This window comes from Malassezia pachydermatis, assembly GCF_001278385.1.
Source record: "Malassezia pachydermatis strain CBS 1879 chromosome Unknown scaffold7, whole genome shotgun sequence".
NCBI classification, from domain to species: Eukaryota; Fungi; Basidiomycota; class Malasseziomycetes; order Malasseziales; family Malasseziaceae; genus Malassezia; species Malassezia pachydermatis.
Genome location: NW_017253144.1, coordinates 450,513 through 474,079, shown reverse-complemented (window position 1 = coordinate 474,079; position 23,567 = coordinate 450,513). Strand labels below are relative to the sequence as shown.

Here is a 23,567-nt window from a genome sequence, read left to right as displayed (position 1 = left end):
TTTTCCTTGCACTAGAGTTGTCGCCGCCATGGACGAGCTTCCAGGCGACGACGACTTTTTGTCGTGCATGCTGCTAGAGTATGTCCCTCTTGCCTTGCTGACGATTGCTGCAGCTCGTTGGAGTTCGAGCCTAGCATTGTAACGCATAAAATGAACCCGCATTTCCGTCCGGTGCGCTTTGATCGTGATACCATTGCCCAGATCATCCGGCGTCATGTGATTTGGGAGCGCGACATTACCAAAGCGGTATCTGTGTTTAATGAGTACGTGCTGCTCGTGCCCTTCTTACCTTGCAGGTTGCCTGTGGTGCGCAAGCATGTAGCCAGGAAAACACCTGCGCAGCGCCAAGTATTTGATTCGTACGTATGAGCACGCTTACGTGGCAGTCATGTTCAGCGCTATATGCAAGCGTACCTCCCCACGGCCGGGTTTGAGTATGCGGTGACGTATAGGTACCGCGTAGCTAGGTTACGCCGTCTCGCGCACATTGAAGATGCTGCACAAGCAGAGACAGCACGATACCATGCCCACCTTTCCCCCGGCCGAACAGATCTGTGTGTACTTGCACTTCGATCGTTCCAACCGGACGATACCATTACGTTCTGCACTGCTGCCTTGAAAGACTTGACGCGTGCAGAGGATGAGGCCTTGCGTGAAGAGGCCGCGCAGGCGCGAGCTGCTGACGTACGTGACGGCCACGTCCGACCGCAACGTGATTTTTCTATCATTCGCTCATCGAGTCGCAAGTGCAGCCAGCTATTGCTGGGTCCCGCTCGTTTTATTAACCATGACTGCCAGCCCAATGCCGAGTTCCGTCGGTCAGGGAACCAGCTGACGATCCGGTGCATTCGTCCTATTAAGCGCAACGAAGAGATCACGACCTACTATGGCGACAACTATTTTGAGCTGGGCAACAAGGAATGCATGTGTGCGACCTGTGAAAAGTACCAACGTGGGTTCTTTGCATCGCATGTGGCCGACGAGAGTGTGTCTACGCCAGCCAGTACAGAAAGCACGCTGGAGGATGGGCGTACGCTTCGTTCGCGCTCGGCGCGGGAAGCTGCCGCGTCTCAAGCCGCGCAGATCGTCACGTCGCCCGATGACATGATTGCCTACCAGCTGAATCCTGATGCCCAAGGTCCTGAATGTGAGTGCCTCACATGTCATGCCCTCTTCCGCGCGCCTGAGAAATGGTGGACCCCTGATGAGTGTGCTCGGTGTGAGCGCCACTACAAACTCTTCAAGTGCGATTGGCCTGGACGTTACCCTAAAGAGAATCCTGCTGAGCAAACCACCATCGCACGACCACTGAAACGTCGCGCTGCCATGGAGAACGGCTCGACTACGACCAAGCGGCCGCGGGCGAAAACGGTGCAAACACCGGAGCCGACGGTGTCGCAGGATATTTCGTCCCCCGTCAAGCTTAGTCCGGTACGTGAATGTCGTGAGGCGTCGCCCGTGAGCGACACAGAGCCACCGCCCAAAGACCCACACGCTCGACCACGCTCACTGCGTCGGTTTGAGCTGCACAGTGACGATAGCGACGATGCCTTGGACGCCATTCATCTCGGCCCACGGATCCTGGGGCATGGGGCAAGTACCGATGTATTGGCTTCGTACTGGGGCGCACCGGAAGGCGAGCGACGTGTGCGGCGGCCCACGACGATGGGCATGCCGCTTGCTAGCGAGCGTATCGCGTCTGCTCACGTAACTAAGCGTGTGCCTTCCTCGTCACGACCCCAAGGACGTCCTGCCAAAGCACCACGGCGGATCGTTTCCGAGCCATCTGAACGATCGGTATCTGCGCCGTTGCCCAAGACCGAGGTACCCACACCATCGCCACGCTCCTCGCTCTCGCCACCCCCCCCTCCTTCGCCGCCTTCGCCACCGACAACGGCGCCCGTGATTGCGACAAAAGGGCCCGCACGGACCTCCATTTCGAATCTGGCCCTGTTTTGGTCTGGCGGTGTGGAAGGCCGAACACGGCAGCAAGCTAAAAAGGCCCAGGCGTTGGCGAGTACGACACAATCTCCACGCACCTCGGCGCGCGTCTCACGAACGGCCTCGCCGGCGCCTGTGACGGTCGTCAAACCGGAGCCGCCCAGCTCACGAAGCGTTTCGGACGTGCCATTGCCACTTCGTTCTTCGTCGCCCGCAGCCCCGGCCAAGCCAGTTGCTTCGCCCTTGGTCAAAGTGGAGCGGTCAGCCTCGAGTCTGTCGCCTGGGCCTTCCGAGATGCCGTCAGGGGCGCCGCAACCGCCGTTGCCGGCCCTGCCACCCCGGCCGACGGCCACGTCGCTACCTCCGGGTGTGCCTCCGCGCCAGCCGCTCCGTCGCAACTTGCGCTGGGGCAATGGCAAGACCAGTATGAGCCGTCCACCCACCCAGACGATGCCAATGCGCGTGGTATGGCCTTCCATGGTCAAGACGGAATCTCTCTCGCCGGCGCCGCCCATACCTGGTGTGCCACGTCCCTTGTCGTCGTCGTCGGCATCCTCCTCCTCATCGTCGTCGTCGTCGACGACATCACCACCCCCGCAGCCATCATCGGCTTCGCACACATCCACAGCGCCCCTTCCGTAGCGCGGGACTTGCCCTGTATGTCTTATAGAATCCATTGTATACTATGCTATATGCATTCCTGGTGCCTACCAACCTCCGCGCGACGGCGGCGGCGGCATGCTGGGCGGCGGCCCTGGCGGCATGGCCGCGTACGATCCTGGCGTCCGTCCGCCATAGTACGCACCACCAGGGGTCGTTCCACCGCCATAGTAGCCTGGTGTTACGCCGCCACCGGCATGCAGCGCGGGCGTACGTCCACCAGCGCCACCACCTCGCGACGCGTTCATCTGTGCCATGTACTGTGTCTTGAACGCATTGCTGAGGGCTGCGACATCGGCCAGCTGTGTCGCCTGTCCCAACTTGAAGGCACCTGGCAAGACCTTGACAGGCCACGTCTGAATAGGAGCCTGGCTATTCGCCTTGAACGCCAAGTTGAAGTAGCCAGGATGATCCTTGTTCAGGCCAAATGCATACACTGAACGATTCGGGTTGGCCAGCGAGGCATTGGTCAGGTACGTATGCAGCGCCTCTTCGTCGGCCCCCTTGTACTTTTCATGGTTCATCATCATCTCGACCATAGCCGCCATCGGTCGCACATGGTTTACAATGAGATCGTCCAAATCCGCGTACGAGCCCATATCAGCCACACGCAAAATACGACCAAGCGCATGGTCGTTCTCCTTGTCGAGCTCCAGCACGTCAATGTGCTGGTACACACCCTCGTCCACTTTCCACGTCACCGCCAAATGGTCCATCCCCCGCGAACTGGGCCGCACGACCACAGCGCCACGTGGCTGCGTCGCGAGGAAGTGCTGCGCCTGCACGGCATTGAAGTTGTGGAAGTTCGGGTGGTCAATCACACGACGGCCAATGCGGCTCTGATGACGACGGCGAGCGCGTTCTTCCGCTGCTTCGCTCGCGAGCTGGGCGCGATCGTGGTCAAAGTATACAGGGTCCACAGGTGTGTGCGTTTGCGCAGGGTTCACATGCTCAAACGCCTCGGACCGGAGACTAAGCTCTGCCCGCATACGATGCAGGTCCAGCTGCACGACCACGGCATTGAGCGTCTGGCCAGAGCGGAATAGGCGACGAAGACGCACGTCTCGCGCATTGTAGCCGGGCATAATATCACGGCCGGCAATGGTGCCTTCCAAGCCGGACTCCAGGCGCACACGGAGGAACCCTTCCATGTCGCGGCCCTCTTCCACGCGCGTCACCGTCGCAGGGACCACGTAGCCTTCTGAGAGCGTACGACGCGTCTCGCCTGTGAACATCGTAAACAGCTCTTCCGTATTGGGCAGCGTCTGCGACAGACGCCAGTCGTCATAGGGCCGGATCAGTTCCTGCTTGCACGAGAACAACGTAAGTCGCTTGCGCAAACCACGCTTCTCCCACAACATCGCCGCATAGTGGTCCAAATCCAGCGCCGCCAACTTCTCGGCAGGGTGGGCATCCTGCATAATCTCCGCACAAGCCACACTGGGATGCTCGCCTTCCAGGTCCTCTTCGTGCTTGTTCAGCGCATCACGGGCCATTTGGCGAGGGAAGTCGTAGTCTTCTGGATGAATCCGCGTCGTGTCAAGCACATCCGGTTGCGCCTCTTCCTCCAGCAGCATGTCTGTCGCCGCATCTTGATCAATGCGCAAGAACGAAATGGCATTGTTCCACACCACAAACGGCAGAATCCCACGGCGTACCAGCACCTCTCGGTTGATCACGACTCCATCCAGACGCGTCTGGATCGCGTGCACCAACGCATGCGCTTTACGTGGCCCCAGACCCGCGACGAACGGCAGCAGGCACTGGGTGTACGAGTCGGTGAGTGCCGCATGCAGATCCACTCCGATATCGTTCACAAGCATCACAATCGCACGCTCCAAGTGCGACCGCAAACGATCGGTCGGAAGCAAACGCTGAGCGGGATCAAACTGCACCGCCGTGACATCCGCGCCCAGCGCGGCAAACTCATTCACGGGCGATTGCGCATACCGCGCCAATCCCACACAGTAGCGCGCCAATACACTCAGCTCCGGGAACTCGGTGGCTGCACGCGCACTGTGCTGGTACAAACGCGCGACATCATCATACACACTCACCACGTCGATACGCGCATGCTCAATGGCGGCTCCCTCCAGCTGCTCTTCCTGGATCCGCTCCTCGAGCGCACGTGTAACCAACTCTTGGATTTGGTTCTTCAAATCCTGCGAACGCGGACTGAATCCATTCACGACCACGACATCGGGACGACGACGACGCAGCAGTGCGAGGAACTGGGTTTGCGGGTTGGCTTCAGGCGTCTCTTCGTCATTCACCGCACGCGGTGCCCGCAATGTATCGTACGTAGCACGGTCCAGCAAGCGGCCAAACTCGTCCAAAAAGATCGCACAGATCTCACTGCGTCGAGGATCACCAGTACCGTGCGACACAGCCAGCACACGCGGTACGTGCGATGCAATTTCCACAGCGGGATCGCCCTGCCGACTTATCATACCAGCCGATTGCACAGGCCCACCTTCCACACGCTGCGTCAGGCGCTGCTCACAGTGCCGCAAGAGCGATTCACGACACTCTTCGACCAACCATTCACGCGTCCACGCACGACCTAGGGGAAGCAGGAACGACGCACAGGCCTCTTCAATCACAGCGTGACGCTCGTCGTTCCATGCTTGCGACAAAGCGCTTACGCCATCGCTCACAAACTGGTCCTGCAACCGACGTTCCAGCACGTTGGCCATCTCCGTCGGTAGACGCAGCGTCACGTGCACAAGACGCTCTTCGTCCGCATTGACGATCTGCAGAAGCTGCGAGGCATTTTGAAGTAGCGCAGCGACGGGCTTGCCACGCAGAAACTTGAAGCTGTAGTATGGATGCGTCTCATCAATGCGAGTCATACCGCGCTCTGTCGGCTCCACGTCCAGCAGTGCCGACGTGCGGAACATTGTACGGACCTCCCGACGTAGTGCAGGCTCCTTGCCGATTTCATGCGCTAACATGGTACGTGCCAGCGCCAAAACGGCCTTGGCATCAACGGCACCAGGCGCAGTGCCGACATACTCTTCTGCCACAGCACTAGGAGCCAAAGCCTCATCCTCTGGCACATGGTGACGCAGATCACCAGCTACATTGGCCGCCAGTTGCGAGGAGGACAGACCCATCCGTTGCACCAACTGTGCGAGCGGCGTGTGCTTACGCTGCTCGTACTCACTCACCACAGTCGGACGCTTAAGTGTCGAAATGTCTTGCGACTTGGCCAACGCCGTTGCTTCACGGAAACGCTCGCCAAAGCGCATTGCAAGCCATTCAGAGATGTCACTAACTTCTTCCAATGAACCCGCCTGTGCAATCAGCTCTTCCACAATCGCACGCGCTTCATCCATCTCAGGTGTCGAGGGAGGGTACGTCGCAGCGAGCTCCTCAAATGTCTGGCGCAGCGCATCCTTGCGTGCCAGCAAAAGTTTGTACTTGATGCCCAGCGTACTCAGAGTAAGCAGTTCCTGACGCACAAGCAGCGTCGCAGTCGATTTCTGTGTCCCTTCCAGTTGCGTCCGCTCAAGCTCATCAAGCCGATGCTGCGTTAGGAACGAGACTTCCAGCAAGTCGTTAAGCATATAGGAGAGCATTTGACGAACACACATATGCCATTCACCACGTAGTCGCGCATGCGTAGCTCCATCGTCCAGGAATTCCGCCGTGCAGCGAGGAGAGATACGTGTGGACGCCCACTGCGTCGCATCATCCAACTCTGCCTCAGTGAGCTTCCGTTCCAAGAGCTTCAAGCCATCCTCACCGGGGATTGCAAGCTGGATTCGTTCAGGGATATCAATCTGCTTGATCCGATCGTCTTCATCGGTGAGCATGCGCTCTTGAATTTGGGCAGGCTCGAAAATCTAGCGTAAGTATACTTCATACACGTACATCTTTATATTCCATACGCGCCTTCTGGCTTTCCTCGCCCTCTTCTTCATCTTCTTCGAGGGCCCAGGCATAATCCTCGCCGTTGCCAAAGATGTCATGCACTTCGTCCCAGGCCTCCAGGTCCATACCGACCTTACGAGGGTCAACGCGCGCTCCAGATGCACGCGCACGTCGCCGCTCCTCAAGACGCTCACGACGTTTGGCTTCCCGTTCCTCTTCGTTAAGGCCGGCCAGCTCTTCATCTTCTTCATCGTCCTCAATGAAATCGTCCAGCTCGTCATCGTATGGATCCAAGGGCATGGCGTTCGCATCCTCCTCGTCATCGAAGATATGCGCCAGATCCTCTTCGCGATGGCCATCGGAGCCTGGTCGTGCGCGCTTATTGCGCGCAGCCTCTGGACGTGTATTTTCCGAAAGCAGAGCCAGGTCATCTTCATCTAGCTCTTCTTCCATATCACGGTGGCGGTAACGCCGCTTACGCTTATGTGACCGCTCCTCTTCACCATCCTCTTCATCAACATCGTCATCAATGAAACCTTCCGCAACACGGCGTTGCTCTTCTTCATCATCGTCATCGTCTTCTTCGTCGCTACTATCGAGACCGAGGACATTGCCTGACTCTTTCATCAGGTCCTCACCCTCGTCGTCACTACTTCGTGCTGCGACGGGCTCGTCAGCCGCCGTACGAAGGCGGGCCGCGTCCATGGCGACGACTAGGAAACCAACCGTCTACGACGACGACGCTGCCACGAAACGCGACGGTGTATCGTCACGTGATCGACCGGGGGAGGGAAGGATGCGCTGCTATGGCTATGTGGAGAGCGTATGGAGTTGTACCGCGAGGGCTGAGCATCCTTGGTTCACATCGCTGACGCCCCGCATCAGCTCGCGTGGAAACGGATAGGACACGGCCACAGCTCGTACCAAGGTAGATATATGGATAATGGACTGGATGGTGAGCGCATAAATACGTACTCGCACAAACTGGTTGGCGTCTTCCCATAACTGATGCGTATCGCGGCTGCTCGCATGCAAGGGAAACTCACCGACTCGCTCGCAAGAGGTTTGTAGTTGCTTAGTTAGATCCAACGTATGTTTGCACGCCTCCTCCACGTCACGGAGTCGCTTGTACCGCGTATCGCCTGGCGACTGAGGCGTCTCTCCCTCATCGATGCGTCGCAGACCTTCCTGGACATAGGCTCGCAGTTCAGACCACGTAGTGGTAGCATTGCTTGCCACTTGCATAATTAAGGAAGACATTCCATCGTTTGATGCCTCTGATTTAAGACTTTGGCCAGATCGCATGCGGGATAACGTCGTGCCAGGCCGTGGGGACGCAGGTGTGCGAAAGGTCGAAGGTTTCGACGTGTCGCGTGGTGAGAGCGCTGGTGAGCGAAGTGCTGGTATCGAAGGTCTTCGTCCATACAGTTTACTAATGGGTGTACTGGACGCAGACGGTACAACGTCCATATCGCTAGCGTCATGCATGTCAATGGGCGTTCCGAAAGACGTATCTGCCTGACTTGGTTTGCGAACCGAACGAAGAAGCGGCGTCTGGGGCGGAACAGGTTGGCTGGTCTCTTGTGACACGAATTCTGTCACATCCTGCATGGCTGGTGCCATCATTTCGGCACAGTTGCGGAGCTCAGCTATACTTCCATAGAGCAAAAGCAAGAGTGTTCGCGTAAATCGAGGATCCACGCTTTGTTCAAGCTGTGGCATCTTGGTATACAGCATCATCACAGCGCGACGAAACATGCGAACACTTTCATTGCAGGCTTCCATGACGTTGCGTATAATCGAAGTATCAGGTACGCCTGTTTGAGCCGATGCATCAAGCCGGTCTAGGGCCGCAATCAAGGCGCTCATTGACTTGGCTGCCATGCTTAGGACACGCTGTAAGTGCGCCACCAATCGTTCGTCATTGGAAACAGAAGTGTGCTGATTTACTGCCGTGTAGATTTGGGACAGGGCAAACAATACGCCACGAATCGCGTCCACAAACTTCAATACGGATTTGGGCATCGATGGGATATGCGGCGGCGCAGGGGGCAGGGCAGAAAGCCGGCGGAAATAGCGTGTACGTTCTGAATCCATCGGCTCGATATCAGATGGCACTTGTGTCCCCGACACACTACGATCCGATCGCGCGTTCGGTGGGGAGCTAAATTGGGATGCAGCAGCGGCCGCCTCCGCGGCGGCCTGCGTTACGCCCACTGTAGGCAAGTTCAACGTCCGGAGTCCCTGGCGACGAGCATCTGTATTTGTCTGTGTGGGCACTGGCACGCGTACAATGCGTGGCTTGGGCACAGGTGGGCTGGCGTCCTCCATGGTTCCCCCCGTACTCCCCACAATCTGTCCTCTGTCCAATGCTCAGCGGCCGAAGGTGGGTTTGCGGCGTCGCCTGTGCGCAGAGGACCAAAGTGTGGAGGTGCTCAATGTCTATGGCCACCCAGCGCTTGAGATGTCAAAATCGCTTAGTCATTCATGCAACCAAGCTGCGACGTGGAGACATCCGCATAGATGGTCTATGGACCAACTTCTAACTATGCTGGAGTACAAAGACCAGCCATCATGAGCGGATCACCAGCCCTTACCTGCAGTGCCATCAACCCCCCAGCATCGCCCTCTGTCCCCTCGTCACCTCTCTTTTCTAGGCCCCTTCAAGTTTCTTTTAGCTATGGACAGCAGCAACATGGAGCTACGCGCACCGGAAGTGGCTCATGCCAGCGTTGATCGCTCGCGATCGCCATCTCCCATCCCTTCTCGCTCTTCTTCTACCCCCAATGACACTCGCATGCCTCGTGATGGTGCTCGCTGGAGCGAGCGCGAACGCGAGCGCAAGAACTCGACGCAACCCTCGCGCGATGTGATCCTCCTTGGGCTGGACCCTGACGTGGATGGCGATAAGCTGCGCCAGCTTGTGACAGCGCTTGCCGACATGGTACAGGCACGTCTCGCTCCCCCTCCTCAAGACGTGACTGTGATTCGCGACCGGAACACTGGTGCGTCCAAGGGCTTTGGTTTCGTTAAGTTCGACACGCTGGAAGATGCGAAGCGTTTCGTGCTGACACATGCGCCTTTCATTCACAACTCGGAGCAGTGGCTGGGCCCTGCGCCGAACCCCAACATGCGCCGGAAGCGTATCAAGATTGACTTTAGTAACAGCGAGAGGCCCCAGGGCGGTATCTCGTACTACGAGCAGCACAATGCACCGAACTCCAAGGAACAGCTGAAGCGTGCGCGTGCTCGCCGCTCCAAGTCGGGATCGGAAGAACCGGAAGCAGATGAAGTGATTGATACCGATAATGAGAATGCTGGCATTCGTGATGCTTCCGCCGGCCCGACTGACATGCTCCTTCTTACGCTGGTTCGCAAAGATGTGACGACCAAGGAGATGGGCCAGGCACTGATGGACGTGACACAGAGTCTTGAGCAAGTTCTTCTTCTTCGCGACCGTGAATCGCGTGCCTCGACTGGCAAAGTCTTGGCTGTTTACCGCAATGTGGATGCTGCGAAGGCTGCGTTGGCCATCCTCCGCAATCGTGCGACGTTGCCGCTGGGTATTCTAGGCCAGCCGAACGTCGAGCCTGTGAAAACGTCGTTTGCTGACCCTGTGGTGCTGGAGGAGGCCGATCCCTATGACCCTACTAGCGCCCCATGGGTGTTTGTCGACCAAAAGGAAAAGACGTGGCGCTACGAGGATGAGTCCCTTGGCTTTGATGTGTGGACAAAGGACGACATGTCCACGGAGACGTCGCGTCGCTCGTCAGTGACGTCGGTCGACACGCCGACATCGAGCACAGTCTCGCTACCTCTCCCTGCTGTCGCCCCTGCCACTACGATGGCCCCGGTGATGTCGAATGGCACCACGTACTTTATCCAGAGCACCGTAACGAAGTCGGCACCGATGCCGACAGCTCCGGCGCCGCCTGCCACGGCCGCTGCCGCTGCCGCGGCAGAGGCGATGGGCCCGATGCAAAACTCACCTCATGCCATTCTTCGTCTCTTAAACTTTGCTGATGTGCCACGCCGCATTTGTCTGCTGTGCCAGCGCCAGTTCAAGTCGCCGGAGATCTTGGCGCGTCATGCGGTGGAAAGCCCCCTCCACCAAACCAACTTGGATGATGAAGCCATGTGCCGTGCTGGTGCTGCGCGCGTCATTGCGAATGCCTCCCATTCGAAGGAAAACGAGTCTGTGGCTGCCTCGATCCCTGTGGCCACGGAAAAGGCTGCTGTGCCTTCTACGACTGACTACGCACCTGTTCGTCCTGCTCTTCGCTCTATGGGCTGGAACATGGACAGTACGAGCAGCATGGTTAGCTGGGCAGCTTCGCAGCCGCTAGCCCCCATGTCCTCCATGGGCCCTCTCCGCCCTATGACCCCGTTGTAGATTCGCATCATACCCCGCGCGTCTCTCTCCATGTCTTCATGACACTTACACTTAGTTTACCTAGTTGATACTGTTTATCATCGCTATAGTTCTTACTATGTTGATGGAGTTCCTCCCCTTCTCAATGCAAGGCAAGTGCCCTGGGCACGAGCCGTATTCCTTTGCGTGTTGCCCGACATTCTACCCAGGGCAGGCAGGGCTGCGTGGCCTGAGCTGCGCACCTCCACTGGTCCGGAGGCCTTACTGTGGAACGCGTACCTCCACTCGTGGCTTGCGTGGACACGCGATCCTTATGTCGAAGTACAGTGGCCTTCCTGATATTGTAGGTGTGAATCACGGCCTTACCTCTAGGATACCGACACGGATGTATATGAAACGAATCCTGTGCCACGTCCTCAGGTGGTGACTTTGTCTACAGAGGATCTATCTGAAGACGAGTGCATTGAGACAGAGCTAGCTGCATTGGATACAGGCAGTGTGAATGTGACCCAGGCCACGGAGGCGTTCAAGGCGTCGGTAGCGTCCGATCATACATCGTCTCTACCTTCGTATCTGGACAAAGACAAGGTCGGTCTACCCTCCGTCCTGCCAGAGTCTACGTCGCCCTTGTCGCGATTGTATTATTTGCAGGAGGAGGCCCGTCAGTTGGAAGAGGAGTTGGCCAGTAAGGACGAAAAGGCCCATACACCGACCCCATCGTCTCTGACTGCCTACCTTCATCGCTTACAATCGCGATTTGATCGTATGCAGATTCAAGCAGAGGCATCAGAAGCCAATGTATCCCTCTCATCCATGATTGCAGCACTGGGGCAAGGCTCGTCGACGTCCGCCGCTGCGCCAGGCACATCTACACAGGACGCTTCTAAAATTGTACCGGACATAGAGGCACGCATCCATGCCCTGGAGCAGCGATTGGGTACGAATGTACTGGAGCCAGGTACCTCGCTGGCTTCGACAGTGGCGCGCTTGGAGTCTCATATGGCCTTGCTGACCCAACCGCGACACTTGGATGCCATTATCGCCCGTGCCAAAATGGTTACCTCGGAGTTGGAGCGTGCACAGGAACGTCGCGAGCAGTTTTCCTCGGCGCTGGACGATGAGACACTGGCGCAAGTGGAGCAATTGTATGCGTTACAGCTGCGCATCGAGCCGCTCGAGCCGTTGGCGCCTGCGTTGCTTGCGCGCTTGCAGTCGCTGGCGCCCTTGCACGCCTCTGCCTCCGAGTTTGCTTCCACGCTGGACCATGTGGAAAAGCAGCAAGAAGTTTGGCAAGCTCGGTACACCGAACTGCAAGCCTTGCTGCACAATGTACAAGAGAGTCTACAGAGCAATATGGAAGTGACGCGCCGAAATTTAGAGGCATTGCAGTTACGATTGGACACGATATCTACGACTAAAACTTCTCCGCCATGATAAGGACAACGAGGGATGTCCATCCAGTAAACGGATAATTTCGGCGGCCTTCACCTGTTGAAGCATCGTATTGCTCCCACGTATACCCTGTTTTCTCATATGCCTGTCATTGGTTAGTTGTTTGCGTACATACATTCAATACAGTGCTGATAATATTGCTTCGAAGATCTTTGTACAGTGTCGCTGCCTCTGCCGCATAGGGCCCAGGCTGTTGTTGGTACATGTGCAGCGATCGAAGGATCAAATAGTTCACAGGGACCCAGATCGCACCACGCCAGTAATCTTCGTCTGTGCCATAGAGTGGGTGGCTCATGCTGAGGCTGCGAATGCCATAGTCAGACCACAGAGCCTTTTTGTCGCGAAGCATACGCAGTGTACTGCCGAGTTGCTCGCTATCAGGCGGCAAGAGCTGTAGCATCATCGGGAACAAACTCACATAGCCAGCGTGGCACTCAAAGTACGACGAATCGGACTCATCTACCGACAAGTCACAGAACATGTGCTCATCGGGGTTCCAATGCAGATCAACCAGGTTTGCCTCAATGCTCGAGGCCTGGTCGTCGTACTCCTCGGCATCGTCATCCCATCCAATTAAACGAGCCCATCGCTTCATAGCATGCGCAAACGAGCCCATCCACGAATGCAGATCCACATGGAGCTCTCCTACATGGGGCACTGAAGCGCGTGGGTAATCGTCCAAGCCACTCGTTAGGACATGCGTCGCTGAGCGGCCACGCCAGCGGTACGCTTCATGGCGCGATGTCGCATCACGATCCCACTGACGAATCTGGCCTCGCTGTGTACGTCGGAACCAGGCATAGTGGCGCTGCCATGGTTCGTATAGCGCCTGAAGATGCTTTTGCAGGACCTTGGCTTCGTCCTGATCCATCTCCGCATCCGTGCTCGTCATCCAGACGTCCACACCACCCATTTGATCTTGGATCCGCTGCAGATGCTCTTCCATGTTCTCCAAGAACGTTTGCAAGCCAAAAATCAACGTCGGTGGGTTCGCGTAGAGAGGGTACTGTGTCTGGAAGGGGCCAGGTACGCGACTGCGTGCTTCCTCACCCAGAATTTGCTCACGTGCGACCCAGCCATCGTCATCAATAAGTTGCGTCCATGACTCAAACAGCGACATGGCCAACGTAGGGTCCCAGGCACTAATGTGCAGCAAGTGGAAGCCTTCGTCCCAGTAAAACCCGCGCGGGAAAAACGAGCGACTGGGCGTCGCAGTCCAGAGTTGCATAGGTCCTTCAGGCAATGGCTGAGCATTGTCCATATCATGCAGCACCAAACCCTCCTCGTCAGCGGGACGACGGTCCACGAGGCTTTCGCCGAAGTAGTAGCCGATGCTGCCAAGGATTTGAGCAGTAAGTTCCCGCGCAAATGTGACATGTTTCGGCGTGAAAGAGGATGACAGGCCAAATAAATGTTCAAAACGAGCATCGTACGCCTCTTTGTGACGCATCAGTGCCAACGTGAGTGTATCCGAATGAAGCTTGTCCGTCGCTGGCGAGACATGGCTGTCAAAGAAGACGTCGTACGAAAAGTTGCCTTGGTACGTTTTCTGTAGTACATACATTGTAGGATGAGCGTCAGTCCGATTCGAGAGCTGCACTGCTTCGGCAGGGCGAGGAAGTTGCTGCTTCGCTTCCATGAAGGCCTGCAACCTCAAGCGGAGATCCTCCACAATATGGTCAGAACCGCGCCACACATGCGACGGATTGATGGTGCGAGCCGAAAAGGAGGTGATTGGCACGTTCTTGACAGCCTGGTTGGTAGCAGGCTCTTCGGTGCGCAGCGAGAAGCCGCCCAGATGTGGACCGGCCACGCGACCCTCGCTATCCACTTCAAGCGACTCAGATCGCGACTCGCTGCCCACATAGAAAAAGCTGGTAAGCTCTGCGGGGCGCGACTCATCTAGTACAGTGCCCTGGACACGCAAGGCCCAGTGCCCTGGCTGCCCTTCGAGGTGCCCTGACTTGACGAAGCTGGTCGTGATCTTGTAGTTGTGTAGGCGATCCACAATGTCCTGTTCGCCGAAATGACGGCCATCATGGTACGTCCACTTAAAATAGTCAATACCATTGTTGTCCGAGGCGCTATGCCGCATCGAATTTGCATATGCAAAATCAGCTGTGGAAAACCATGCTAGGCCCGTGAGCAAAGAATCAGGCTCTCGTGGCCGCATACCGAAGTACAGCTGCGGTCGATATGTGCCCCACAGTGTCGAGCTATTGTCAGACAGGGCAAGCACTGTGGGCCAGAGCCATGCACCCAGGGCCAGCAGTGGCACAAGCTGCATCCTGACAATGAGGTCTGTGCTGTTCGCGAGCGCGCGCGTCGCCAAGCGGAGGGGGGGGGGGTCTGGCCGCACCGCCGCTACATCATCGCCTCTCACGTGTCAGAAAGTGCATAAATCCACATAGATTCAAGCGATTTCTATGCGCGTGTCAATCCGCGTCAACAGTTTCGTCTTGACAACGCAGCGACCGACGTTGGCCTGCTGTGTGTGCACCATTAACGGACGCTCTATTTAGAAAAACGCGCTTCCCTACGTACATCAGATGGCTCGCCGATTTTTGGCGACACTCACTGATCTATTCGACTCGAGTGGACCAGGCAGCGCGTCACGCACATCTCGGTCGAGCCATGGCCCATACTTTCGTGACAATGCCCCTGGCGCTCAGTCTACAGCCGCACTGACTTCGGTGAATCCGAATCAATCATTCTTGGATCAATCCAGCGTATCTCTTCCCATGCACACGACTCCAGAGATCAGAAAAAATAGCTCTGTTGTACGTGCATGGCAACGTATTCTTCACTTTTGCGAGCAAGACTACGAGGAGCTACGTGATACACTCAACTGGCCTGCTACGCCTGAGCAGCTCAATGAACTTCAGCACAATTTGGGACAAGTGCTCCCGACGGCGGTATGTGAATGGCTCTTGTGCTGCAACGGTCAAGAAATTGAGTCAAAGGCGTCATGCAGCGACGGCTTGTTTTTTGGACTGCCTTTTCTTAGTACAGACGCCATTTTGCGTGAATGGCAGTTCTGGCGTTATGTGGACAAAGATCCTGAGACGGGCGCTAATGCCCAGTTGAAGTCTCGTATGCGCAGCTGTCCGCACAATTGGATTCGCAAAGAGTACTCGTGCCCTGGCTGGATCCCTCTCGTGGCCGACGGTATGGGAAACTATTTGGGTGTTGATCTTTCACCTGATCCCCGTGGTAGTGGAAAGCCTGGGCAGGTCATTTTGTTTGGCCGTGATTTTGATACAAAGGTGGTACTGTGGGGATGCGATGGTGCCGATGGATGGGCCAAGTTCTTGCTGACATTTATTGATGAATTGGAAGCTGGCACGACGTATAAAGTGGAAGGCGTCGGGGAAGGTGAAGGAGCAGGCACCGAGGATGACATTGGCTACCAGTCCTACTTTGATGCAGCAGGTGACGTGGGCGGTGAGGGACGTGTGCAGTTCCAACTGACAGGTGAATACATGCATTGGCCTGTATTGGACAGCTGGGCTGACCGCTCTATGCGTGCTTGGGTAACAGCAGGAATGGCGTCTCGTCGCTTGTCAGAGGCGGGCTCAGAAGCATCCTCGATCAATGAGATCAGAGATGTGTCCACCTCGTCGACTGCTATTGATCCTATGGATCCGTTGATGATGCGTTCTCGTGCTTCCCAAAAGTCAAGAACCATGACGCCGCGTGCTTCCCGGCCATCGACCCCCTACTCGCAACGCCATTTGTCCTCTCGACGCCAGTCCCAAGAGTCAGGTACTGCTTCACCTACAAAGAGACGCGCGATGCCTGTTCCACTACCTCTTCTCGACCTACCGACAATCGAAGATTTACGCGCTGCTGAGGCTGCGGAAGCGGCCAGGTTGTCACGCGATGGCTCGCGACTGGATCACTTGCGGCCATTTGCCTTGGGCTCTGGAAAGCGGTCGCCTATGTACAGCAATGTGGTCAGTTCTTCTGTATCGGTACCTATGGACGAAACATTGGAAATGACGGACCGGGGGGGCATGCTTCCATCTACCAACCTTGATGAAGGTCGTGTTCCATCTCGGCCATCCCTTGGCCAAAAATACTCATTGGGATCAAGAAGTACAGCTCAGCTAATTGATTCCAGTGCGAGCCACAATGAAGTGCATGGGCAAGTGATCGATATACCCCCTTCACCAACCCATTAATATTCTCCTAGAGTTGGTAGTCGCTAGATGTGCTTTTTTCTCGCTGAAGCCTCGTTGGCTAACCGACCCGATGAGGGCATGACAAGAGGCCCGATTGTCACGATCTGGGGTCCCACAGGCCACATGGCGGCACTGCTCCGTCATTGTGACCAGTGCAATACCTGATCGTTGTACTATTTCGTCTGTCTTGGTCGTCAACGTCGATGGCGGGTGCGTCGACACCAAACCGCTACCCTGGACTCTTTGCTGCCTTTCCATCAAATGAATGGACAGAGGAGAGAGAGTCAGAGAGCGAGAGTGAGGATGAATTTGATGAAGAAACACCTACCTTGGCTTGGCAGGGCCTCTTCCCCACAGCGAACGGCATTCCCCCTTCACCGCAGTTAGATCCTCATTCAGAGCGGCTTTTCTGGCAGGGATCCAACCCTCGCTCAAGTCGGCCTAGTTTATTGCGCCTTCCCTTCGATTTGGGCAGTGGAAATGTGTTTTGGGGATTTCACAGGAAGCGCAGACGACCAGGGCTATCACGCTATGGCTCCATTGAGACAAGCCCTAGTCGTTTCTTTTCTACGCCAGGCACCCAAGGTCGGGGGCAAACGAATGTATTGCATCATGTTGGGTACCGTAATCAACTTCGCACGTCACTAGCAGACAGCATTGAGTCACTGCACATGCCTCCCACACCAGTAGTAGGGCCTCGTCGGAATGTCTTCGTTCATGCTTTTAGGCCAACAACCACAGCGATCGATAATTTACTGAGCAGCTGGCCCAGAAGAATCTTTGTTTTGATTTGCATTCCCGTCATGTTGGTACTATGTTGGTGTGGTGTTCCATTTCCCACGGGCGAACAAGGATCATCGCCCATCCCTAATGCGAACTTCTGGTTCTTCTTATTCTGGTACTTTGGGTGTTACGTGGCTGTGGCCCTCATTTTCATCACACAGTTGTTCACACTCTATCGCTTGAATTGGTGGCCGAAAGCCATTGGCGCGAAATGGTCGTACACCTTTTTCTGGACCCTAAGTCTTACTTGCGGGTACTTGATGTACCAGTTCGATGTATCAGGATCTTCTGCGCACTCAAAGATCCCAGACGAAGATGAACGACAATGGGAGCTGAAAACAGAATGGGTATTGCTTACATTCGCCACAATGGCTATGCCTGCGTTCATTTGTTTTATTGGCCTCCGCCGAAGCGGGCGACAAAGGTACCAACACTCTGTCTCGTATACCCAGCAAACATTCTCGACACGAGATACCATGTGGCGAATTCCGGCGTCGTATAAACGTTTTCTATGGTTCATCACATCTCTAGGTATCTCGCTCGTCACTCTATTAGCGGGCCAAGTTTACGCTATTGTGTTTATGTCAACACTACCTCACACAAGTATGGAAGGCACGGCTTATGTTACTTTTTGGATGATCACAGTGCACATTTTGGGTGCCATCGTTCAATGGATAATGACTGAAAAGGTTCGAAGTCGCTCCCTACTATATGCGTTTAAGTATTACTATTTCATGGTCTACTTTATCTTTTACCGGAACCTTTTCGCTCGCCTGCGAAGCTTTGACCAATTCGCTCTAGTACAACTGTTGAGCTCCATGTGGATTTGTATATGGTACCCCATCACGATGTCCCGACCTTTTTTACGTATCCTTAATCACTTCAACTCTCGCCCTTCCTCGTATGAAATGCATGTGGAAAAAGTGAGCATGTATTTCTATCTTCGAAATACGGCTCAGCACACAACAATGCTTGCTTTCCTTGGCTGGCTCTCGATTTTGCATTTCGGCATTAATCAGCCATTGTATCCACTATTTTCCTTCGACGATAAAGATCCTTATAATTACCGCCTGACAATGTTTGGTTCACTAGCTATTTGGGCCTCAGAAATTGCTTCGAACCTACTGGCAACAACGGTACGTTTGCTTCTCAACTAATGGTAAGCTCTGTCGAGTTGTGTATGGTATCCAAGTGGCTCAACTTGGTTTGGCAGAGATGCGCCTCTATCCAGAACTTGTACCAACGTTGGTATGGACAAGTCTTCATGTACTTATGAATATGCTTTTCTTCCTCATTGTATGTTTTCGCATTCTTCTTACCGCAGAAACTTAATTTTGCATAACGACTAAAAATACACTCGGACTGCCTGCGCCAACTGGGACTCCGCAGGACAATACGGGCACTTCACCTTTGGCCGTCCTTTAGCTAGTGCAGTAAGACTATCTTGGCATATAACGTGACCACATGGCATGCACATAGGAGGATTGGCTTCCGTAGCAGGTTCTTTGCTAACAGGACACAAAAATGTGCTGTGGAAGTGTAGATGAGGAGGCAAGGGGATTTCCACAGGCAACTCATTCGCTTGATTCCATTCGTTTCCACGTTGCTTCATTAGACTGCGCACCTTCATGATGCGGCTAAGCGCAATGTTGGCACCCAAATCCACACTCACTTGAAGCGGCGACAGCTGCGGTATGGTGGCAATAGCGCAAAAGTCTTTGAGAAGCTGCTCTCTGAATTGTGTTTCTTCATCATAGATAGTCGAAATCAGAGTATGGTATTTTTGAGGAGCATTTACAAGCATGGCTTCTTCAGAAGGGGCAGTATGTAGTGGAATTCCATGTTCGTTCACCTCGAAAGAAGGAAGGAAAAGTAGAAGAGTCAGAAGCTGTTGGATTTGGTCCATGTAAATGGATGCAAATTTTTTAAACATATGACGTCCATATGCACTTGCCATTTGGATATTGGTCGAGCAGGTGGAAGGAGCGGTCCAATTCATAGGGCGGCATGAGCTGAGAGTGCCCATGGATATCCGGAGAAATTGACCACGGTAAAGCCAGAATTCCAGCGGACTATGCCGTGCAAATAAATCCTCGCTGTGCTTCGTGGCCCAAGATGAAAGGACTGTGATATTGTTTTCTGAGACAGCCTGCAGTAGAGATTGCAACGTTGAAAACAGCTGTGCTCGAGACTCGAGTAAAAGAGCCCCAGACTCCTGACGGTCAGTGATATTGACAGATCACATACATTTTTGAACATTTCGGCTAAGTCATACTTCCCATTCCGAAGTAAATGATCCATGATCGAAGCATCGATGGCGTGCAGACACTCGTCAGTAGCAAACAACGAGGGGTCGAACAGGTTCTCAGGAGTCATAGGAAACTTGCGCTCAATAGCACGATATAGTTTATTGATAGCAGCATAGTATTTTTTATTCTCTGTATTGATAGTTTTTTGCACTTCTTCGAACATTGGTAGTAAAGACATGGGCAAATCATTGCTCCCTTGTAGGTCCGCTGTGCGCTCTATACCTTGAATAACTGAGTTAAGCATGCAAGAAACAGTATATGTATCTCCCGCCTCTTTTTCAAAAAAGGGGGAGAGGTCTCTCAAGCTTTGCCCGAATTGCTCCATAGCATGAGGCGGATATCAAATGAAGCCATGCAGGTGGTAGCCACAATGTGGGATGATATGTATGACTAATTAAAAGGTCCGTGCGATTGCGTAGCGTTACCCTGCGGCCCCACATAGAATAGTCTTGAAAGAATTTTGGTACAATTGGACTCTGCTAAGTACAACCCATGGATAAAATTGAGACAGCATATATATGACAGTGCATGTCTACTAGCACAGAAGTTTTTAGGTATATATAAAGCCCTAAATACATAGGTGAATTTTCGTCATGACGTTGTGAAGGAAAACGAAGTACTTCACCTCGGCTAGTCCCAATCAAGATCATCATCATCATCATATTCTTGTCCTCGGATTTCAGAAGACTTTTCATCGTCATTTTCCTCATCAGAAAGCTTTTTCTCTTGTGTAGGAGCACCAGACTGACCACGTTGGGGTGGATCGATGGCACCTACAGCTGTCAAAAGAAGCTCAATATCTTATATTAGCGTCATAGAGTACACATACCTTGCATTTTAGTATTCATGCCATCCAAACCAATCTCTGGCCGTAAGCCGATAATTTGACGGCGAAGCTCGCCATTCCGGTAAATAAGCAAAGTTGGTAGATTATGGTCGGGATAGTTTGGTATGCACTGGTTTCCAACAATACTCACAAACTTGGTAGAGGGATGCTTGGCCGCCAGTGTATCGAGGAATCCTGACACAAGTCGACAAGTCTCCATACCCGAGTTATATAGAAAGCACACCACGCCCGTACCTTTTCGGGCCTCATCTGTCTCGGATAAATTCCCAGGCTCTTTACTGGCCTCAGTCACTTCACGAGTATAATCAGGACGAGAGATGGGGTATACGCGACCAAACCTCGCCTTGGAACTAGCAGCTGCCAGTTCACGCATTCGCTGCTGGCGGATTTGCTGTAGGATACGCTCTTCATCGTCGTCCGCAGTCTCTAGCTCCTCATCTAGATCCTCCACAGTGGCTTGCAACCGTGCGCGATGGCGCTGCTCTGATTCACGGGGCAACTCTGGCGAAGGCGAACGCGAGGGGGGTTTGGGTGGGATAATACCATGAGCTCGAAGGGCATCATGACTGTATTGTTAGTCTCTTGGGACATACAATTCGGTATCTTCGTTTGGATCAACTTGGACCTGTGGCATGATGCGTGACTATCAAGACGCGTCAACGCGTTCGTAATTTGGCGTAATAAACTAGTGCGATATTCCACCGCTTGTAGATTGGAAGCAACAGGGCGGAGGGAATAAGGGGGCGCACGTGCTATGCTCTGTCCCTTCACGTGGGGGTGTGCTAAAAAAAATTAAAAATGTGGCACACACATGTGCACAGGACAAGCACAGCATTTATAAAACCGGACCCAAGCACTTTCGTCGCTACCTCTCGACCCCTGTCTTAGCTTTTAATCATGTCTCTCTTCGTTCCTTCGTCTGTTTTGAGCCCTGAGAGTCTTGGTACTATTGAGGTGTTCGGCACCATCTTGTCCACCCAGACTCAGTCTCTTCTCATTGCCCTTAGCGAGCTGGGTATCAAGTTCATCCACCACCCTGCTATGCCCAACTCGCCTGAGGTTAGCCAGCTCTCTCCCTTCGGTACCATCCCTGTGATGGTTCACCGCCCGAGTGCTATTTACGCCTCGAAGGACATTGTCTGCTTCTACGAGATGTCGGCTATTGCCCAGTACATTGATGAGGTGCTTAACGTCCAGTCGTCTGCCGAGGGCAAGTCGGACGCTCTGATGCCCAAGCTCGCGGACAGCCACAGTGGTAAGTATGCTGACTCGGCCCTGCTCCGTGCTGAGGTCCGCCAGCTTTGCTCGGTCATCCGCACGTACATCCAGAATGTGGTGGAAGACCAGTACGTGAAGCCGTACTTTGCTCTCCGTAACAACGGTGCGTCGGAGAGCGACATCAGCGTTGCCCTCTCGGAGCAGCTCGACACTGCCATCTCTGCTCTCATCTACCTCGAGCGTATCATCCACAACGTCCAGCAGAAGCTGAACATTGGTGCTGACGCTGACTTTTTGTTCGGCAAGCCAACCTGGGTTGCTGCCCACCTGTTCCCTATCCTGCGTGACTTCCGTGCTACTGGCCCTAAGGTCCTCATTGGTGGCCCCAACGAGCGTCTTCCTCACCTGACCAAGTTCCTGCAGTCCTTCGAGAACCGTCCGAGTGCCCAGGCTGTCCTCAAGGGCACCTTTGCCGCCTCGGCCTAAGCGCAGCTTTCAAATTTCTTGGGAGAGATTACTGTCAACATGTAGGATTTCTTTATTTGCTCTTAATCTTAGATGGTATTAGGCCTCCAATTTTGGTAATGAATGGCCCAATGTGTGCAATGGGTTGGTGCACGTGCATGCTAAAAACTCCACCTTACTTATCTGACTGCATATGCGTTGACGACTTGGCCCTGTAATCCGCCAATGATGATAAAACCTGGTTGCCTGCCTTTTCGTAACGCGCTCCTTTGCATTGTGCTAGTAGCATCCAAAGTGACTGCGCGTTTTGCGCGACATGACTAGGCATTTCGTCTAGCGCAAAACATAGCGCGTCGAGCCCCACAGGAAAAGCGCCTGGTGGACCCGGCCAAGGTTTTAATAAGCCATCAAAGACTTGATCAGCTCGCCTGTCAGTAACATGGAAATACATACATAAATCATGTGCAAGAAGTGCGAGTCCAAAAAATCCCTCGCTCATTACGAGAGCACTCTGCCGGGCATAGCAGACCATATGACATAAAGCGTCTATGATAGAGACGTCTTGTAATTGTTCGAATCCATTGAGAATATTAGCTTGCAATGCCTCCTCAGATATAGATTGCTCAAAAGCCACCTCCTGATGTTGAAGCTTATTATTCTTGAGCGAGAAAATGTTGCGAAGTAGCATCACAAAAATACGAGCGACCTGAATCCGAAGAGTTTGATCATCAGTACGTGACCATAAAGCAATTAGCCGAGGCAAGATGCTTTGGCCACTAAGCTTTGATTGCATTATCATTAGAGCGACTCCAGGATGTTCAGTCGAGGATGCAATGTTCTTAATTAAGTTCAAGATGTTGGATTGCACAAATTTTGCCATATCATGTTGAGGATCCAAATACACAGGGAGAAGATCTACTACCTTGGCCAACACCTTTTGTTTGTTGTCCTCTGGTATGGCGAAGTTGGCAAGTGCACCAGAAGCAGAATGAGCAATTCGGTTGCTGTCTCTGGCATTAGACCAGTGGTACACAATTCGTTCAAGGAGAGCGGTGTTTGAACAAAGAGCCAGGCTACGCTTGTGGCCACGGGCAAGATTGCCTGACAGCAAAAGCAGACAGGTAATAAACAATGTGTCGCCTGCTTCTTGATGTAAACCAGCTAATATGAAGTCAAGAAACCAGCTTTGGGTATCAGCTTGATCATTCTGCAAAGGACAAAGTGTTTCCAGGTATTTGTCTTGTCCTGCTATTTCAACAAGCACATGAGAAGAGGATTTGCGCAAAAGTGTGAAGGCCTCAGTTACCTCGACGCAAAAGTCATCGGTAAGTAAACTCTGCTTGACATTGCGTGGAAAAGATAATGCGACAATGTTAAGAATTCCTTTCATAGATTCTTGACCTTGCGACATGATGGCATCAATAAGAACTTCATTGTCAGAGTGACTGGATAGTATATTA

The 23,567-nt window shown here is 53.9% G+C and overlaps 9 protein-coding genes across 9 annotated transcripts; 5 read left to right on the top strand and 4 right to left on the bottom strand.

Moving 5' to 3' along the window:
- Window positions 1-28: 28 nt before the first annotated feature.
- On the top strand, window positions 29-2,583 carry Malapachy_1688 (histone tail methylase; the record flags this gene model as incomplete). The annotated part of the gene is made up of 4 exons (XM_018136189.1): window positions 29-78; window positions 114-263; window positions 297-359; window positions 387-2,583. The coding sequence occupies 4 exons, from the start codon at window positions 29-31 to the stop codon at window positions 2,581-2,583; spliced, it is 2,460 nt and encodes an 819-aa protein (XP_017990885.1).
- Window positions 2,584-2,648: 65 nt separating this feature from the next.
- On the bottom strand, window positions 2,649-7,182 carry Malapachy_1629 (transcription elongation factor spt6; the record flags this gene model as incomplete). The annotated part of the gene is made up of 2 exons (XM_018136133.1): window positions 2,649-6,449; window positions 6,478-7,182. The coding sequence occupies 2 exons, from the start codon at window positions 7,180-7,182 to the stop codon at window positions 2,649-2,651; spliced, it is 4,506 nt and encodes a 1,501-aa protein (XP_017990785.1).
- A 105-nt stretch (window positions 7,183-7,287) lies between these two features.
- Malapachy_1676 (hypothetical protein) lies at window positions 7,288-8,808 on the bottom strand (the record flags this gene model as incomplete). The annotated part of the gene is made up of 2 exons (XM_018136178.1): window positions 7,288-7,425; window positions 7,453-8,808. 2 exons carry the CDS (start codon window positions 8,806-8,808, stop codon window positions 7,288-7,290), a joined length of 1,494 nt encoding a protein of 497 aa, XP_017990878.1.
- Window positions 8,809-9,157: 349 nt separating this feature from the next.
- On the top strand, window positions 9,158-10,870 carry Malapachy_1690 (rna-directed rna polymerase 2; the record flags this gene model as incomplete). The annotated part of the gene is made up of 1 exon (XM_018136191.1): window positions 9,158-10,870. One exon carries the CDS (start codon window positions 9,158-9,160, stop codon window positions 10,868-10,870), a length of 1,713 nt encoding a protein of 570 aa, XP_017990724.1.
- Window positions 10,871-11,162: 292 nt separating this feature from the next.
- Window positions 11,163-12,283, top strand: Malapachy_1696 (dynactin subunit 2; the record flags this gene model as incomplete). The annotated part of the gene is made up of 2 exons (XM_018136197.1): window positions 11,163-11,192; window positions 11,222-12,283. The coding sequence occupies 2 exons, from the start codon at window positions 11,163-11,165 to the stop codon at window positions 12,281-12,283; spliced, it is 1,092 nt and encodes a 363-aa protein (XP_017990718.1).
- On the bottom strand, window positions 12,264-14,588 carry Malapachy_1622 (glycoside hydrolase; the record flags this gene model as incomplete). Its single annotated transcript, XM_018136126.1, has 2 exons — window positions 12,264-12,386; window positions 12,417-14,588. 2 exons carry the CDS (start codon window positions 14,586-14,588, stop codon window positions 12,264-12,266), a joined length of 2,295 nt encoding a protein of 764 aa, XP_017990672.1.
- Window positions 14,589-15,175: 587 nt separating this feature from the next.
- Malapachy_1695 (glucan synthesis protein) lies at window positions 15,176-16,485 on the top strand (the record flags this gene model as incomplete). The annotated part of the gene is made up of 2 exons (XM_018136196.1): window positions 15,176-15,216; window positions 15,309-16,485. 2 exons carry the CDS (start codon window positions 15,176-15,178, stop codon window positions 16,483-16,485), a joined length of 1,218 nt encoding a protein of 405 aa, XP_017990719.1.
- Window positions 16,486-20,207: 3,722 nt separating this feature from the next.
- On the bottom strand, window positions 20,208-21,058 carry Malapachy_1634 (hypothetical protein; the record flags this gene model as incomplete). Its single annotated transcript, XM_018136138.1, has 3 exons — window positions 20,208-20,377; window positions 20,407-20,990; window positions 21,018-21,058. 3 exons carry the CDS (start codon window positions 21,056-21,058, stop codon window positions 20,208-20,210), a joined length of 795 nt encoding a protein of 264 aa, XP_017990808.1.
- A 263-nt stretch (window positions 21,059-21,321) lies between these two features.
- Window positions 21,322-22,128, top strand: Malapachy_1698 (glutathione s-transferase; the record flags this gene model as incomplete). Its single annotated transcript, XM_018136199.1, has 1 exon — window positions 21,322-22,128. One exon carries the CDS (start codon window positions 21,322-21,324, stop codon window positions 22,126-22,128), a length of 807 nt encoding a protein of 268 aa, XP_017990716.1.
- Window positions 22,129-23,567: the final 1,439 nt, after the last annotated feature.